Source organism: Megascapheus bottae, chromosome 17 (assembly GCF_031878675.1).
Source record: "Megascapheus bottae isolate mThoBot1 chromosome 17, mThoBot2.hap1, whole genome shotgun sequence".
Lineage (NCBI taxonomy): Eukaryota > Metazoa > Chordata > Mammalia > Rodentia > Geomyidae > Megascapheus > Megascapheus bottae.
In genome coordinates this window covers 31,151,410-31,170,555 of record NC_143525.1, presented here as the reverse complement: position 1 = coordinate 31,170,555, position 19,146 = coordinate 31,151,410, and the positions used below count along the sequence as shown (strand labels likewise).

Below are 19,146 nucleotides of genomic sequence, written 5' to 3'. Positions count from 1 at the left end.
TGAGTGAGTGTGTCACAGGATGAAAGACTTGGATTGAGGGTCCCTGCTTTAAAACTGTTGTGTGTTTCCTTGTTTTTTTTTCCGAGCCCATTTTTCACTTGTCTTAACATTTTTGTTTATGTAAGAAAAACATTACAGCTTGTTGGTACTTAAAGAGGAAAGAAATCTTAGAATCCCATGTACAATTATAAAGTCCTTGTAGCTATTTTATGGCTACATTAACAGGCTGCTTTTATAATATTTCATTTTCCCTGTAAAATAGCATTTAGATTGGTTCCAGTATTCTCACATCTCTGTATATGAAATTTTAGCTCTTTTTTTTTTTTTTTTTTTGGTTGGTTGTGGAGCTTGAACCTTTAAGATTTTCAGCTCAAGGCTAGCGCTGTACTACTTTGAACCACAGGACCACTTTTGGTTTTCTGGTGGTTAATTGGAGATAAGAATCTCATGGACTTTTATGCTTAGGCTAGCTTTGAACTGGGATCCTCAGATCTTAGCTTCTTGAGTAGCTTGGATTATAGGTGTGAGCTACAGGCACCCAGCAAAATTTTAGCTCTTTAGGATAAATTCCTTGCATTTTTGGAAACAGGATTATTCATTTAAAAGGTATAAGCTTTTTTTCTCCCTCTTTTAAAATACATAGATTTAAAAATGTTAATGTCTTATAATAGAATGTAAAGCCTTGGGCTAGGGATGTGGCTCAGTGGTAGGCATTTGCCTAATTTACCTGAAGCCCTGGGTTTAGTTCCCAGCACTACACTGCAAGAAAAACAAAAAACAATGAAAGAGTCTGCAGAGGTGTGGCTTACCTTAGTGCAGTGACAGCACAGCCTTTAAGGATCCCTGGAACTGGCCTTGCTGTGCCAGGTCACTGCTCGTCTGGGAAGAGTCCTAGGGCTGCCTGTTTACCTCATGGAGACCGCTCACTCAGACACTTCTGGAGGTGCGGCTTTATCAGAGCCCAGGGTGCACTTCCGAATGACACGGTTCATCATGGAGGCTGGCGTCAAGCTAGCCATGCGGTCCATTCCCATCGCCACCGCCTGCACCATCTACCATAAGTTCTTCCACGAGATCAGCCTAGAGGCTTATGATCCTTACCTGGTCGCCATGTCATCCATTTACTTGGCAGGCAAGGTAGAGGAGCAGCACCTTCGCATCCGAGACATCATCAACGTATCCAACAGTTACTTCCACCCAGGCAGCGAGCCCTTGGAGCTGGACTCTCGGTTCTGGGAGCTCCGGGACAGCGTTGTGCAATGTGAGCTCCTTGTGCTAAGGGCCCTGCGCTTCCAGGTCTCCTTCCAGCACCCACACAAGTACTTGCTCCATTACCTTATGGCCCTCAAACACTGGCTGAATCGGTACAGCTGGCACCGGACCCCTGTCGCCATAGTGGCCTGGGCCTTGCTGCGGGACAGCTACCATGGGGGGCTGTGCCTTCGCTTCCAGCCTCAGCACTTGGCTGTGGCTGTGCTCTACCTGGCCTTACAGGTCTATGGAGTGGAAGTGCCTGCTGAGGAAGAGGCTGAGAAGCCCTGGTGGCAGGTGTTTAGTGAAGACATTACCAAGCCAATCATTGATAACATTGTATCTGATCTCATTCAGATTTATGCCATGGACACAGAGATCCCTTAAGCCTATAGGCTAGGCTCGCCCAGAGAAAAGCCCATGATGGTTGGCTGGCTGAGAACTGTGCATCACTTTGCTGTTATGCTTAGTGCCCTGAGGGCTAGCTGGGAGGACTGGTCATGCTGGTGAAGGTGATGACACACTGCTGCTTTGACTGTCCCCAGCAGCATGGTCCAGACAATGTGAGGAGCTGTGCCTTCACTATGCATGCAGGGCGCTCACAGTGTGTGGCTGTCTGAGGTGGCAGCATTCCCTTTGTTCTTAGAGAAAACTGACTGCAACCAAGATATGATCTCACTGACTGGAGAGTCAAAGAACAGATGGGACTCCATCCCTAGGGATCCTTTTCAAGCCAGATTTAAAACAAGTGTGAATATGCAACACAGATGCAGTTTTGTTTGTGTGATTAAAAAATGGTACAAATCAAAAAATTAGGATAAGTCCACTGTATAGTATGTACCAATCATGCGTTAATTTTATTTCATATTTCTACAACAGTGCCATGACTTATAATTTGATGTGTAACATGTTTGTCACTAGTATTATTTTGAAGTAATTATAGACTCACTGGAAGTCACAAAGATAGTACAGTGAGGTTGGCATATCTTTCACCTAGGTTTCTCCAAAGATTATATTTTATAAAATTATATAGTATCAATAGTAAGGAATTGACATTGGTATAATTCATATATATGTTGTAATTTTCCACATGCATAGATTTGTTTACTTTTCTATTTTATTATATATTTTATTGTTATGTATAGTTTACTGTTGCGGGTCCAGTCTCCTAAGTTAATTGGCTTCTCTGTTCTGCTTTTGGGCCTACTAATGTTTTTTTTTTCTTTTTGTCTATCATGGGGCTTGAACTCAGAGCCTGGGCACTGTACCTGAGCTATTTTGCTCAAGGACAGCTAATGCTCTACCATTTTGAGCCACAGTACCACTTCTGGTGGTTAATTGGAGATAAGAATCTCACAAACTTTATTGCCCAGGCTGGCTTTGAATTGCAATCCTCAGATCTCAGCCTTCTAAGTAGCTAAGATTACATAGGTGTGAGCCACCTATTTCTTACCCTCTATTGGTTAAAAAATTTTTTTTTCTCAGTTCTAAATTGTATATATATTTTTTCTTGCCAGTCCTGGGGCTTGAGCTCTGGGCCTGGGCACTGTCTTTGGGCTTTTTCAAGGCTAGTACTCTACTACTTCGGCCACAGTACCACTTCTGGCTTTTTCTGTGTATATAGTACTCAGGAATTGAAACCAGGGCTTTGTGCATGCTACGCAAGCACTCTTATCACTAGACAATGCCCCTAACTTGTATTTTATTTTTTAATTTTTCTCCTGGATATCAAACCTAGGCTCTGGTATGCTAGGAAAGTATTCTGCCACTGACTTATATCCTCAATCCTTTTTTTTTTTGGTTGGTCATGGGGCTTGAACTCTGGGTCAAGGCTATTACCACCCTATCCCTTGAGCCTCAGCACTACTTCTGGTTTTCTAGTGGTTAATTGGAGTCTCACTGTCTTCAGTGCCCGGACTGGCTTTGAACCTTGATCCTCAGATCTCAGCCTCCTGTGTAGCTAGGATTACAAACATGAGCCACTGGTGCCTAGTCTTGAGACACAGTCTTGCTATGTAGTTCAGGCTGGTCTAAAATGCAAGATTCTCCTGACTCAGCCTCCTAATTTTCTTTTGTTTGCTGATACTATTTCACTTTTTTCAAGTGTGTTTATTTTAATTACTCAGTAAAGAATACTACAATGGCCAATTTGAAATCCTTGTCAGATAATTCTTACGTCTGTGTCATCTCGATAACTTTTCATTCAGGTTGAGATTTTCCTCGTTTTTGGTGTGATGAATGATTGCCCGTTGAATTTTGGACATCTTAGTTATTTTATGAAACTGGAAATAAATTTTTGTTTATTGAGCCTGATAGACACTTATTTTAGTGCTTAGTGGGACTATAATAAGTTTGAATTCCCCTCCCCCCTTTTTTTCTTGTATGGGGCTTGAACTTGGGGCCTGGGAACTGTCCCTGAGCTTTTCACTGCCACTTTGAATCACAGTTCCACTTCCAGTTTTCTGGTGGTTAATTGGAGATGGAGTCTCAGAGGGATATGCTGGTACTTCTTGCCTATAATCCTAGTTACTCAGGAAGCTGAGATCTGAGGATCCAGGTTCAAGACCAGCCAGGAAAGGCCATGCGACCCTTATTTCCAATTAGCTACCAGAGAGCTGTAAATGGCACTGTGGCTCAAGTGGTAGATTGCTAGCCTTGAGCTGAAGAGCCCAAGAACAGCGTCCAGGCCCAGAATTCAAGCCCCATGACAGACCCCTTCCCCCCGTCCCAAAAAAGGAGTGTTTCACAGACTTTCCTGTCCTGTCTGCTTTTGAAGCATGATTCTCAGATCTCAGCTTCCTAATTAGCTAGGCTTACATGTGTGAACCACTGATGCCCAGCTTCCAATTCTTTAATACTCTGTTGATACTTGTGATATATATGAGGAGACCATATATAAAACTGTGCAGAAACTTTCATTGTTAGATGACAAACTTAAGTGTTTTTCAGCTGGATTAATTGTTGCAACATTATTGCATGTTGCTTCTCTGTGCCAAAAAACTTAAGGTTTGGCTTAAAGCTACTTGTAATCTGATAAATAAGGCTGCAAAACTATTTTTCAAGTGTTTGAAGTGTATCCTTAGAGAGTGTGTTAGAAGAACATAAAATAGTACCATTTTTACTATACTTTGTCATTATCAACTAGTTTCATAACAAAGTAAACATAAGCCTCCTGACCTTTCTATGGGTGATATTAATAGGTTAAAACAAAAAGCTACCTTTAATATTTCTCATTGAAAAAAAAAGTATCTAAGGAATTTCAGGTCAATATTTCCCTTTTGTAGTACTTTAGAATGGAGCTGATGCATGCTGAGAAACTGAGAAAGGAAAAGCAAGAATTTGAAAAGGCTGCCATGGATATGGTAAGATCCTAGTATATTATCAGTTACTAGTTGTTGAACCTGCTTAGGAAGAAGAAAAAAAATCTTTGTGTGTGTGTGTGTTTTTCCCCTCTAGTCCTGGTGATTGAACTCAGGGCCTGAGTACTGTCCTTGGGCTTTCCTCAAGACTAGCACTCTACCACTTGAACCACAGCACCACTTCCAGCTCTTTTCATGTATGTGGCACTGAGGAATCATACCCCGTCTTTGTGCATGCTATGTAAGCACTCTACCACTAGGCCATGCTCCTGGCCCCAAAATCGTTGTTTCATATTTCTCCCCCATCCCCCATAATTTGAAATCTGAAGAAAAGTCTAGAGTTGACTTAATTAAAAAATAACATTTGTGCTTTAAAGATTTGGCCTATTTGTGATAGAATAATTTTTTTATTTTTATTTATTTATTTTTTTGCCAGTCTTGGGCTTGGGCTCAGGGCCTGAGCACTGTCCTTGGACTTTCTCAAGGATAGAGCTCTACCACTGGAGCCTCAGCACCACTTCCAGCTTTTTTTCTATGTGTGTGGTACCAAGGAATCGAACCCAAGTATTTGTGCATGCTAGGCAAGCATTCTATCACTAGGTCAAACTTCCGGCCCCTGTGATAGAATAATTTTAAAGAAAGATTTAGAATGTCAGTTGAAGTGCTAGCCTACCTGTAATCCCAGTACTTGGGAAGGAGAGATGGATTATCACAAGTTCCAGGACAGCTAGGGCTACTTAAGTGAGACTGTCTCAAGGAATAGCAACAATAATACCACAAACAAAAGCTGAGTACTGGTGGTTCAAGCCTATAATCCTAACTACTGGAGAGGGTAGCGAATGGGAGTGTCATGGTTTGAGAGGATCCCAGGGATAAAGTTTACGAGACTTCATCTCAACCAATAACTGTCATTCCAACTACATGGGAGACGAAATTGGGAGATAAAGTTCTAGGCTAGCCTGGGCAAAAGTTGCAAGATCCCATTTCATTAGATGTTGCTATGTCCCTATCTCTGCTAGGGTAAGAGGCTTAAGTAAGAAAATTGGGAGCCAGGTGTTGGTGGCATGGGCCACCAGTACTAATCAGGAGACTGAAATCTGAGGACCACAGTTTGAAGCTATCCCAGGGGAAAAAAATTGAGACTCTAGGTCTGGTGCAAGTAGTAGAGTGCTAGTCTTGAGCAACAAAAGCTAAGTAAGAGCTCAAGGACTGAGTTTAAGCCCCAGTACCCCCCCCCCCAAAAAAAAAAAGTCACTACTCATTTCAGACTGGTCCCAGCAAAAAGCCAGGTATCTCAAAACTATTTAAGCAAAAAAACACAATATATATATAAAGACTAGAGGCATGACTTAGTAGAGGATGGTTGTAGTAAATGTGAAACCCTGAGTTCAACCCCAGTATCTTCCCCTAAAAAAACTTGAGTTGAAGAAGGGGCTTTGTTGAATTGTCTATTATTGTAGTTTCTACTTGGACCTTTTCTTTGAATGGTTGTGGGACTTGAATTCTGGGCCTGGACATTGTCCCTGAGCTTTTTAGGTCAAGGTTACTGCCCTACCCCTGAGCCACAGCACCACTTCTGGTTTTCTACTGGCTAATTGGAGGTAAAAGTCTGGACTTTATAGTGTCTGGGCTGGCTTTGAACCACAATCCTAAGATTACAGGTATAAGGCACCAGCACCTGGCTCAGAACATTTTTTTTTTTTTTTTGGCCAGTCCTGGGCTTGAGCTCAGGGCCTGAGCACTGTCCTTGGACTTTCTCAAGGCTAGAACTCTACCACTTGAGCCTTAGCACCGTTTCTGGCTTTTTTCTATGTATGTGGTACCAAGGAATCGAACCCGGGTCTTCGTGCATGCTAGGCAAGCACTCTACCACTAGGCTAAACTCCCAGCCCATATTTATATATAAAAGATTTTACACAGCAGAGTAATCAACACATGAATACCCAACCTATTCTGTGATCTTGCCCCCACTCTGAGGAGCTTGAAGGAAGCCACTGGAATATCAGTCATCTTCATGCTGTGCATTTTACAAGCAATGGAACTGGATCAGAGAGACAGGGTTTTTTTTTAGAGGTTATGTGGTATAGGCCGTCTAGGACTATTCATTTTATCCTCATGTTTCCCTTATTTACTGGTACTCCCTTTTAAGTCATGTTTAATATAACAATTTATAGGGAGATTTTGATCAGCCTGAAGAAATTCTTAGGGGCGAGTTGGCGAGGATCATCTACAAAACTTCTATAAGCAAGATTAAAGGTGTGTATCTTTTAAACATTTATTGGTGATAGGAAAGAGAACCTTGTTTATAATTAGGACCATTAGGGAGGTTTGTAACTTTTAATCAAAATGTATTGGAATAATATCTGTAGGAATGTCTTTTGCAGAAAAGGCTCATTTTTCAAGTTTCTAACTGGACATTTCAATAATTTTTTTTATCAAGTTTTGATTGAGTGTGAGTTAAGAAAAAAAGGACAGATAATTTAGTCTATTTCATTATACCCTTATTAATTTTTTTTTTTTGGTCCATCGTGGGGCTTGAACTCTGGGCCTGGGCTCTGTCTCTGAGCAGTTCAGCTTAAGGCTACTACCCTACCACTGGAGCCATAGCCCTACTAGTTTTCTGGTGTTTAATTGGAGATAAAGAGTCTCAAGAGTCTCATCGACTTATATGCCGGGGGTGATTTTGAACACCTATCCTCAGTTCTCAGCCTGCTGAGTAGCTAGGATTATAGGCATGAGCCACCAGCAGGTGGCTTTTTTTTTTTTTTTTTTTTTGGCCAGTCTTGGGGATTGAACTCATGGCTTGGGAACTATCCTTAAGCTTTTCAAGGCTAACGCTCTACTACTTAAGCCACAGCATCACTTCTATTTTTTTCTGTGTATGTGCTAACCAAAGAAAACCAGGGCTTCGTGCATGTTAGGTAAGCACTCTACCACTAGGCCAACTTATTAAATTCTGAATGAGAGAAGTATTCATGAATATTCCAAAATATTAACGGCTTTGCTTGTGTAGTGAGAATGTGAGATGATTTTCCCCCTGCAGTTTGTCCAATTTCTCAAGGGAAAAAAAAGTGGGCGCCAATGGTTTCTACCTGTTGTAATGCTAGTTGAAGCTCTGGTACTAGCACACTTAAAGAAGTGACAGACATAAAATCAATTCTAACTGGGATTGTAGCTTAGTGACAGATAATTCACTTAGCATACAGGAGATCCCAGGTTGTCCCTCAGCACTGGCAAAACAAAAGCAAAAAGCACTTGGGAAGCTGAGGCAAGAACATGATGAGTTTGAAGCCAGTCTGGGATATACAGTGAGACCCTGTCTTAAAGCACCATCCAGGTTCATACCTTATAAGTCATTTCTACTCAGGTGATGGAGATGGGGAGATTTATGGTTTCAGGGTAAGTCAATCAAAAAGTTCAAGAGATAGCTAGCACTGTGGCTCAAGTGGTAGAATGCTATCCTTGAGCAAAAGAAGCTCAGGGGCAGTGCTCAGCCCTGAGTTCAAGCCCCAGGACTGGCAAAAAATGAAAGAAAGAAAGAAAATCAGGACTGTTATCTCAAAAGAAAAAAAAAAAAGCTGAGCATTAAATCCAGTACATGAAGAAAATAGGATAATTTGCAGTCTAACTGGTATTCTCTCTGCTTTTAAAAATTTTAGGTGCAGAATTTCATGTGTCAATTCTTTCCATTGCAAAGTTATTTGACTTTGCCAAAGATCTACAAAAAGAAATCTATGATGAGTAAGTAAAACTGGCAGAGTGAATCTGTTCACTTCTGGTCTTGTGATTAGAGTTTGACAAGTTTTTATGAAGGGAGAAAAGAAAATGCTACCCTAAATAGGAGCTGGGAGGTAGGAGCTCTAAATAGGAGCTCACACTTGTAATACTAGCTACTCAGGAGACTGAGATCTGAGGATCAAGGTTCAAAACCAGCCCGACAATACAAAGCCAACGCAAAGCCGAAAGACTCTTATCCCCAATTAATCACTAGAAAATGACAAGTGGGGCTTGGTTCAAGGGTAGAGGGGGCTTGGTTTAAGGGTAGGGCAATAGCCTTGAGCTAAAGAGCTCAGGGACAATGCCAAGTTCTAGGAAAAATTGTATCCTATTACACATGAGTATATTCTCAGATAAATTCTTTGACTTATTAGGTTCCTTTTGAAATCTATATCCAGTTTCCTTGCATGTGTCTTGTCCATAAAATGAGAGTTGTATTCATAACTCTATAGTTAGAGCTGCAACTAATTTCACTCTTCAGTGTTAGATTATTTGTGGTTAGTTCCATTCTTAGGTAGGGCTCTTTGCTTTCCTAGGAGTTAAGAGAGAGCCTTGATCAGTTTGTCAGGGTTATCTGGTTTTGTGAGGATTTGATTGTGCCTTTCCTCTGCTTTTGTGATTACGCATATTCAAGAGCCCACATATAATAAGGTCCTCTAGGACTCAAGAACGCCTCTGTAGTTACACAGAGACTAATTTGCCTTTTTGAGAGCTAACTTGAAAATAATACATGTGATTGCCCTCTGAAACATTCTGAAATAGAGAGTTAATTAGGAAATGGTTCTTATGGTATTGTAGTTATAAAGTATATTTGTATATGTTTATAGATCACAGGCTACTGTCTGATTTGCTGGAGTAGGTCTCTTTTTATATAACAAAATGTCAATAAGCTGTAATTTTCAGCCTTCAGACTTTGCACACAGATGACCCTCTCACCTGGGATTATGTGGCACGGCAAGAGTTAGAGATGACTTCTAATTCAGAAGAACAGCCTACAACGAAACAAGCCAGGGCATTGGAGTTGGGCCAGAGAGAGGAAAGGTGCTGTGCTGTATATGAAGAGGCAGTGAAGACTCTGCCTACAGGTGAAACTTACCCTGTAGTATAGAAGTGGTAGTACTATTTATTCTGCTCATTGTCTTTACTGCAAGTTTTTCCATAGTATAATTTATAATATTCCTGGGCTTGGCTTGCCATCCTTTTTCTCTGATGGTAAAAGTTTTTCAATAGCAGTAATTTGTTCATTTATTTGGAAAAAAATAATACTTGGAAATTATTTCAATTTTCATTTTATAGCCGGGTATAGCGGCTCATGCCTGTAATCAGACTCTAGCTCCTCAGGAGGCTGAGATCTGAGGATCAAAGTTCAAAGTCAGCTGGGGCACTAAAGGATCTGAGACTCTTATCTCCAATTAACCTCTAGAAAACAGGAAGTGGGGCTTGGCTCAAGGGTAGGGTGGTAGCCTTGGGCTGAAGAGCTCAGGGACAGCAACCAGGCCTATGACCCACAAAAAAAAAAATTTTTTTTTTTTTTAGTTTACATCATCATCATCACCATTATCATTACTATCTATCTATCTATCTATCTATCTATCTATCTATCTATCTATTTATTTTACCAGTTCCAGGGCTTGAACTGAGGGCTTGGGCACTGTCCCTGAGTTGTTTTCTTTTTTTTTCTTTCTGTTTATGGGGTACTGAACCCAGGGCTTCAAGCATGTTAGTCAAGCACTCTACCGCTAAACCACATACCTAGCCCCCTTTTATTATTTATTGTGTGTCCTGGGACTTGAGCCCTGGCTTAGGCACTGTCCAAGGACAGTGCTCAGGCCCTGACTTCAAGCCCTAGAACTGGCAAAAAGGAAAAAAAAAGAATATGGTGTTTTGCTTTGTGGTCGGAATTGGTGATCTGATCAATGTAATCTAACTTTTCCAGAGGCCATGTGGAAGTGTTACATCAATTTTTGTTTAGAAAGATTTTCTAAGAAGACCAGTAGTTCGTTCCTCAGAGGGCAGGTAAGGACTTTCGTTACTGAAAATAGAAAACAAGCACAGCTCTTTCAGGGTCTGGGCCAACTTTTGGAATATCATGTCTAATCATCCAACTTTCCCTTAGTGGTGGTGACTTGTCATTTGCCCTTACTGCTGTGGGGTGGGGAAGGGCTCTCTTTTTATTGGGGTGGAGTATTGCAAATCTTTCTCTGAATTCTCAGAAATAGGCAAAACTGCTTTTGCTCACATTAGCGGTTACAAGCCCTCTACTGGGATCTTTTTAATGACCTGAGGTATCTTTCTCATTTCAGAGGCTAGAAAGAACCATGATTGCATTCAAAAAGGCTCACGAACTCAAGCTCCTCTCAGAATTGCAATATAAGCAGTGGGTAAGAACATGGAAAGCATATTTACTATTGGCTCCACAAATTATGTTCCAGTTGTTCTGTGTTAATGTGTATTTATTTAATTTTGTTCATTGTCTATGCTGAAGCTCGAAATCAAAGCTCTGTGCTCTCACTTGGCTTTTTTTGCTCAAGGGTGGCATTCTATCACTTAGGCCACTGCTTCACTCCTGGCTTTTTAACTGGTTGATTGGATTTCTCTGCTTAGATTGGCTCAGTACCATCATCCTCAGATCTCAGCTTCTTGAGTAGCTATGATTATAGGCAATAGCCACTGACACCTGCCTTTGTTTTTTTATTTATTTATTTTTTACCAGTCCTGGGGCTTGAACTCAGGCCTGAGCACTGTCATTGGGCTTTTTCAAGGCTAGAGCTCTGCTACTTGAGCCACAGCACCACTTCAGCACCCCTTCAGGCTTTTTTTGGGGGGGGGGGCATCCTGGGCCTTGAACTCAGGGCTTTACCTCTTTAAGCCACAGCACCACTTCTGGGCTAGCTTCCAACTGCTGTCCTTAGATCTCAAGCTTCTGAGCATCAAGGATTACAGGCATGAACCACCATCCCAGCTTTTCCCTAACTTTAAATAGTCCATCTAGATAGGAGCTAGGAAAGGAGGAGGAATTCCAAAGGGTTCCCTTGTGCTGTTTAGCAATGGGTTGTGAAAAAGCTGTTGAAATAATTGTTCCAAATGAAGTGGTAATTGTCTATTTACATAAGTACTTTAGGCTTCAATGTAATTAATTTCCCACTGATCCTTTGTCTTACTTAGATTAATTTATTGCTACCCCAAGACAGCAGGGAAGCTCTGGAGGTGGCAGAAGCTGGGACTGAGTTGTTCAAGGATTCTGTGACCATGTGGCAGCTGCGGCTGCAGGTGTTGATTGACTCAAAGAGCCCCAATATAGCTGTGACTTTTGAAGAAGCCTTTGTACACCTGAAACCACAGGTCTGTATTGGGTCTTTGGGTCTTGTGGGAAATACATATATATATGTTTTTGGTCTGTCCTGGGGTTTGAACTCTGGGCCTGGGCACTGTCCCTGAGCTCTTCAAATCAAGGCTACCACCTACTTCCAGTTTTTTTCTAGTGGTTAATTGGAGATAAGAATTCATCACAGTCGGGGGCCGGGAGTTTGGCCTAGTGATTAAAGTGCTTGCCTGCATGCATGAAGACCCGGGTTCGATTCCTCAGTACCACATATAGAAAAAAAAGCCGGAAGTGGTGCTGAGGCTCAAGTGGTAGAGCTCTAGCCTTGAGAAAGTCCAAGGACAGTGCTCAGGCCCTGAGCTCAAGCCCAGGACTGGCAAAAAAAAAAAAAAAAGAATTCATCAGTCTTTAATGCCTGAGCTGGCTTTGAACCGCAATCCTCAGATGTCAGCCTCTTGAGTAGCTAGCATTACAGATGTGAGCCACTGAGCCTGGCTATTCATTTTCTAACACTCTTAATGTGAGCAGGTTTGTCTCCCCTTGTGGATTTTATGGGCAGAATGGAGTGAAGGTGCCAAAAGTGAAGAAGACACAGAAGCAATCTTTAAGGTAAGATTATTCCTTGCAGAATGGGGAAGGGGTATTTATTTCATCAGTGGGCATTCCTAAAGTACTATTGAATTACAAGATGGTTCTGATGCCTGTAAATACTCATATGCCTTGTTTCCCTTGTTTTTTTCTTTTAAACTGTAGAAAGCTCTTTTAGCAGTCACAGGTGCCAGCTCAGCAACATTGAAGGAGAAATACTTGGATTGGGCATACCGAAGTGGTGGCTATAAAAAGGCTCGAGCTGTGTTTAAAAGGTATGTAGAAGCATTTATAGTTGTGTCTAGTTTTTTTGCCTCTGCTCAGCCCCTCATACCTGGATTAGTTAGGACATCATGGTGCCTGAGGAAAGAATCAAAGGAACTTCTTCAAAAAGTATGTGTGTATGTGTGTGTGCATTTGGAGTCTTGAACTCAAGTCCTGGGCGCTGTCTTTGAGCTTTCTTGAGTCATATCTCCACTTTCAGGTTGTGGGTTTTTTTTTGTCAATTATGTGGCTGGGAATTCAGGGCCTGGATACTATTCCTGAACTTTTTTTCCTCAAGTCTAGTGCTTTGCGCTTGGGGGAGGGGGAGGAAGTTTAGTTATGGGACTTAAACTCAGGGCCTAGGCACTGTCCCTGAGCTCTTCAGCTGAAGGCCACTGCCCTGCCCTGAGCCAAGCTCCACTTCCCATTTTCTAGAGGTTAATTGGAGATAAGAATCTCAAGTCCTGGGCCGGGAGTTTGGCCTAGTGGTTAAAGGGCTTGCCTAGCATGCATGAAGACCCGGTTCGATTCCTCGGTACCACATACATAGAAAAAAGCCAGAAGTGGTGCTGAGGCTCAAGTGGTAGAGTGCTAGCCTTGAGAAAGTCCAAGGACAGTGCTCAGGCCCTGAGCTCAAGCCCAGGACTGGCAAAAAAAAAAAAAAAAAAAAAAAAAAAAGAATCTCAAGTCCTTTTATGGAGGTCCTTTTGTGCTCACCCTGGCTTTGAACCTTGATCCTCAGATTGCAGCCCTTTGAGTAGCTAGGATTACAGGTGTGAGCCACCTTGCCTGGCTTTTTTTTTTATTTAAAAAAACAGGTGCTCTATCACTTTGAGCCATAGCTCCTCGTCCATTTTCCTTCCCTCCCTCATTCCCTTCCCCCCTTCACTCCCCTCCCCCCTTCCTTCCTCCCTCTTATTTTTTTTTTGCCTGTCCTGGCTTGAACTTGGGGCCTGAGCACTGTTCTTGGGCTTTCTCAAGGCTAGAGTTCCACCACTTGAGCCACAACATCAATTCTGGCGTTTTCTATGTATGTGGTACTGAGGAATCAAACCCCAGTCTTCATGCATGCTAGGCAGACACTCTTACCACTAGGCCAAACTCCTGGCTCCAAACTGGCCTTTGTTAGATAAGCATTTATAATTTATTAAAATATTATTGTAATCTCTGCTGTTGGATAAAAATTGGACGAATTACAGCCTGAGTCCAGCTGTTTGCAAAAAGTGAGACCATGTCACCAAAAAAGCAAAAAGGGCCTGGAGTGTGGTCTTATTAACACAAAGCCCTGAGCGCAAGCTCTACTACTTTCCCCTCCCCTCCCCCCAATAAGTAAAAGCTCTGAGGAGCATTTCTCTGTAATATATTCCTTGGTATATATTCTTAGAAATAAAATTCTTGGCCTCCAAAGGATGTGGAAATAGACTTGGGGAGAACTTAAGACTCAACCATGAGTAAGAAGATCAGAGAGGACGTGGTGAGACAGGGATGGCAAAGGTCAAATCACTAGAGGCTTAGAATGTTCCCTCAGTCATGTGAGTCTGGTTCAGTCCTAAGGCCATCCAGGTAGTCATTAAACCTGCTTTGTAATAACATTTCCCCTACTCCTTTTTAGTTTACAGGAGAGCCGTCCGTTTTCAGTTGACTTTTTTAGAAAAATGATGCAGTTTGAAAAGGAGCAAGTGAGTATTCTAAGCCTTTCTTATTTAGGAAAATGTATTTGTAGTTACTAATCTATGGTGGTATTTTAAAAACTCATAGCAGCTGGGCACAGTGGCTCACACCTATAATCCTAGCTACTCAGGAGGCTGAGATCTGAGGATCAAGGTTCAAAGCCAACCCAAGCACAAAAGGACTTGAGACTCTTATCTCCAGTTAACCTCTAGAAAAGGGGAAGTGGGGCTTGGCTTCGGGGGTAAGGCGGTAGCCTTGAGCTGAAGAGCTCAGGGACAGTGCCCAGGCCCAGGGTAGGGTGGTAGCTTTGAGGTGAAGAGCTCAGGGACAGTGCCCAGGTAGAGTTCAAGCCCCGAGATCTACCAAAACAACAACAAGAAAAACCCTCATAGTATAAACTTTGGATTTCTTTCTTTTCTTTTCTTTTTCTTACCAGGCTGAGTCCCTGAGTCTCAGCCCCTGAGTAGCTAGGATTACAGGTATGAGCCACCAGTGCTCTGCTGAAAGAATTTTTAAACTGAAGATATTATTGTATTTTGCAAATGGAACAAAAGGGAATGCATTTAAAACTTAGTAGTTACTTCCTGTGAAAATAGAGAAAGCTATCCTGCTAAGTGCATAATTGATCAGCACTTTTACTTAGAGTTTTCCTAATAGGTATCATTACCCTTGCTTATGTAAGGGAATATTTAAGGTCAGAGAGTTAAAAAAAAATTGAAAGTATGCCAGGTGAGGTGACTCATGCCTGTAATCCTTGCTACTCTGGTGGCTGAGATCTGAGGATTACGGTTCAAAGCCAGGCCCAGGTACCAAAGACTCTTATCTCCAATTAATCACTAGAAAAGGGGAAGTGGGACTGGGGCTCAGGGATAGGCCGGTAGCCTTGAAGTGAAGAGCTCAAGGACAGCACTCAGGCTCAGAGTTGAAGCCCCATAACCAATAAAAACAACAAAACAAACTTGAGGGTGATATACTAATGTTTTTTGTTTTTTTCAATGTATATACCAGTATACTAGTGTTTATCTAGTGTTCATCCTTATATGAAAGTTTTAAGGTAGATAAAACTCTAGTGTATGTCAGAGCCCAGATTTTGAAAAGGAAGAAATACTTGGTAGACCCTTTTTTATATATTTCTTGATTTATATTTTACTTATCCTTCAAGGATTTCAAATACTGTTTTCTGTGAGGTAACTTAGTTCCCCACTGAAAATCTATGGGCTTTTCTTTATTTAACCAGAGAACAGTACTTTCTTGGCTGATAATCTTTATTCTGGTGAGGGTTTTTGTTTTTTTTTTTGTTTTTCTTCTTTTTGCTACCAGTCCTGGGGCTTGAACTCAGGGCCTGGGGCAGCACGGTCCCTGAGCTGCTTTTCTTCAAGACTCTACCACTTCAGCCACAGCGCCACTTCCAGCTATTTCTATTTATCTGGTACTGATGATTGGAACCCAGGGCTTCATGGATGCTAGGCAAGTACTCTACCACTGAGTAACATTCCCAGCCCTGTTTTTTTTGTGTTTTTCTTTTCTTTTTTTTTTTTGGTCTGGCAGAGAAGTAGGCTGGTTTATATTAAATCCTGACCCTTCTCCTCCTTTAAATACCTAACATTCTAAAACTGGGATTTGAAGCAAGATTATCTGATTCTTTTTGTAGGAATCCTGCAAGATGACATATTTAAGAGATTATTATGAGAGGGCTTTGAGAGAGTTTGGATCTACAGATTCTGGTAAGTAAGCATCAATTATAGAATGTGAACATTGATCTGTGCAGTCTGTGACGTATTAGTATGGCTAGAATTTTGTTTTTGGTTGCATCATGGCTTTCTTAGATAAAACTTGAATCCTTCCCCTGCATAATTATGCATAATTATGTAGATACATAATACATGCCTGTAGTGGGGAGACTGGGAATTGAAGTACTCTACCAGTTTAGTAATGCTCCCAGTTGTGATCCGTACTTTTGCTTACAATTTTTAATTTACAAACTTGGGGGTCTGTGGGGTTTTCTCTTAAGAATCCAGGCTTAGGGAAAGAGCTGTTTGGTTTGATCCTATGGCTTGAACTCAGGACCTTGAGTTCAAGGCTCTTTTGCTCAAAGTTAGCATTCTACTTCTGGCTTTTTTGGCCCTTATTTGGAGATGAGTCGCACAGCCTTGCCTACTAGGAGTGGCTTCTAACCAAGATCCTCACATCTTAGCCGCCTGTGTAGCTAGGGTTATAGGTGTGAGCTACTGGTGCCCAACAGAATCCTCCTTTAAAACGGTTGTGTGCATATGTGCCACTATGTAAGTATGCACATGTCATTACTAGGACTTGAACTTGCATTTTGAGCTTTTTTTCTTCTACCATTTGACCTATGCCTTTTTTTTTTTTTTTTTTGGTCATATGGCTTGAACTCGGCCTGGGCATTGTCCCTGAGCTCTTCAGCTCAAGATTACCGCTCTACCCCTTGAGGAGCTCTACTTCCCCTTTTCTAGTGGTTAATTGGAGATAGGAGTCTCATGGATTTCAGTGCCAGGCTGGCTTTGAACTGTAATCCTCAGATCTCAACTTCCTGACTAGCTAGGATTACAGGCGTGAGCCACTATGCCCAGCTCCATGCTTCTCTCCTTCCCCTCCCCCCAGTCTTAGGGCTTAAGCTAAGGGCCTGACCCCATCCTTGGGCTTTCCTCAAGGCTAGCACTCTACCACTAGGAACCATAGCACCATTTCTGGCTTTTCCTCTGGTACCAAGGAATTGAACCCAGGGCTTCATGCAGGGTAGATGAACACTTTACCATTAGGCCACACTCCCTGCCGACCCATGCCTTTTGTTCAACATGTTGCTTGGTTAATTGGAAATGGAACCTCAAAGACTTCTGCCCATGGGCCCGGGAGTTTGGCCTAGCGGTTAAAGTGCTTGCCTAGCAAGCACAAGGACCCGGGTTCGATTCCTCGGTATCCCACATGCACAACCAAGCCGGAAGTGGCAGAGACGAGACACAACCAAGCCGGAAGTGACTGAGACGAGACTGCAACAAGCGACAGAGAGCGGAGGCGAGCAAGCGGAGCCCAACCGAGTGGTGGCCGGAGCGAGCGGGGCCGGAGCGAGCAGGGCCGGAGCGTGCGGGAGCGAGGCCAGAGCGAGCGGGGCCAGAGCGAGAAGGGGCCGGAGCGAGCGGGGCCAGAAAGAGAGAGAGTAGGGGGCCAAAAAAAAAAAAAAAGACTTCTGCCCAGGATGGCTTCGAACTGAGATACTCCCCATCTTAGCCTCCTGAGGAACTAGGATTACAAATGTGAGCCAGTGTGGCCAGGAGTTTGATGTAGTGGTAGAGTGCTTGCCTAGCAAGCACAAAGACCCTTGTTCAATTCTCCGGTACCATATATGTAGCCAGAAGTGGTGCTGTGGCTTAAGTGATAGAACTCTAGCCTTGAGAACACCCAAGGACATTGCTCAGGCTCCGAGTTCAAGCCCAGGACTGGCCAAAACAAAACAACAACAACACAAAACCAAAACCAAATGTGAGCTAATGGTACCTAGCCAAAATTTACTTTTTCAGTTTATTAAATAACATAGATTGTAATGATTAACGTAAAGGTTTCCTTGTAACAGAAAAAAAAAAAACCAACCCAAAACCCTTTTCCTCTAACTTAGTGTAAAGAAACTAGGAGATAATGTTTTCCATAGAATACTTGGGAAATAATCCTGAAGTCAAGTTTCTTAGAAATCTTATTAAATAAGTTTCTAACAAAGCCTTGTCAAACATCCAGCAATGTTTCATTTTTTTGGTTCTCTTTTAAAGATCTTTGGATGGATTACATCAAAGAAGAATTGAACCATCCCCTTGGTAGAGCTGAGAACTGTGGACAAATCTACTGGCGAGCCTTGAAAATGTTGCAGGGACAGTCAGCAGAGATGTTTGTAGCTAAACATGCCATGCACCAGGCTGGCCACTAGGGAAGAGAAGACAGCCGACTTTGTGAAGTTGTATTTACTGCAAACCCTCCAGGAAGATTTGAGTCAATGTGCAACTTTTCCAGAAATGGCTTACAGGGTGGCTGATTGGTTTGGAGACCAGCTTTAATTTTGTATTAGTGTGTCAATCTTTATTTCCAGGAGAAAGAGAACTGCCTACTGAATGGCTCTCAGTTGAGTCCAGACCTACTTTAATTCTTAAATATTTTCTAAAGCCTATGGAAATCATACAGCTAGTTTCATTCATTGTCCCAGGTCAAGTATGTATATCTAATCTGATAAAGATTCTTGTCTGTCTTTTGCCACATTCATGATTATTTTCTTAGAGGACTGACATTTGATGTGGAATTAATGAACCAGAAGATATAACACAGAATATTGGTAGATATTGCCTATTTGCTCCTCCTCCTAGGCAGTGTATGAAAATGTTAGCTCTGTGTGTGTGTGTGTGTTGAACTCAGGGCCTGGGTACTGTCCCTGCGTTCTTTTTTGCTCAAAGCTATGGGTCTATCACTTCTAGGTTTTGAAGAGTCCCATGGGATTTTCTGCCTTGGCTGGCTTTGAACCATGATCTTAAGATCTCAGCTCTCAGCCTCCTAAGTAGTTAGCATTACAGGTGTTAGCCATCAGTGCTTGTCATCTCTATACTTTTCATAAATGAAAAGTGTTATCATTGTTTTAATACGCATTTCTCATATATTATGTTTTTGTTTCTGTTTTCATATCCTTAGACTTTCTTTTTTTTGAGTCCTTAGACTTTTGAACTTTTTGTTAATTTGCTTTTAAAATATATTGACTATTTGCCGGAGTCAGCTGGCAGCGAATGGGGGTTCCTGACTTAGGGGGTAGGGACTTGGAAAAGAAGAAGAAGGCAAGAAAAAGATGGGCTTGGGAGGACTACAGCCCAAGTCAGCAGCCCAAGAAGGTTGAGAGCTTAAGACTGTGTAGCCTTGTTTATTTCA

The 19,146-nt window shown here is 42.1% G+C and overlaps 2 protein-coding genes across 2 annotated transcripts in view; both read left to right on the top strand.

Moving 5' to 3' along the window:
• Utp6 (UTP6 small subunit processome component) overlaps positions 1–18,598 on the top strand; it is a 29,250-nt gene extending 10,652 nt beyond the window's left edge. The window contains exons 8-19 of the mRNA XM_090350642.1: positions 4,536–4,613; positions 6,785–6,866; positions 8,270–8,351; positions 9,291–9,472; positions 10,324–10,403; positions 10,691–10,768; positions 11,553–11,729; positions 12,238–12,318; positions 12,463–12,572; positions 14,174–14,240; positions 15,884–15,956; positions 18,012–18,598. Of these exons, the coding sequence (XP_090206768.1) occupies positions 4,536–4,613; positions 6,785–6,866; positions 8,270–8,351; positions 9,291–9,472; positions 10,324–10,403; positions 10,691–10,768; positions 11,553–11,729; positions 12,238–12,318; positions 12,463–12,572; positions 14,174–14,240; positions 15,884–15,956; positions 18,012–18,166 (1,245 nt within the window). The 3' untranslated portion in view covers positions 18,167–18,598. The remainder of the gene's footprint in view (positions 1–4,535; positions 4,614–6,784; positions 6,867–8,269; positions 8,352–9,290; positions 9,473–10,323; positions 10,404–10,690; positions 10,769–11,552; positions 11,730–12,237; positions 12,319–12,462; positions 12,573–14,173; positions 14,241–15,883; positions 15,957–18,011) is intronic.
• On the top strand, positions 9–3,562 carry LOC150051598 (cyclin-Q-like). Its single transcript, XM_090350643.1, has one exon. It carries the CDS (start codon positions 913–915, stop codon positions 1,636–1,638), a length of 726 nt encoding a protein of 241 aa, XP_090206769.1. The 5' UTR covers positions 9–912; the 3' UTR covers positions 1,639–3,562.
• Positions 18,599–19,146: the final 548 nt, after the last annotated feature.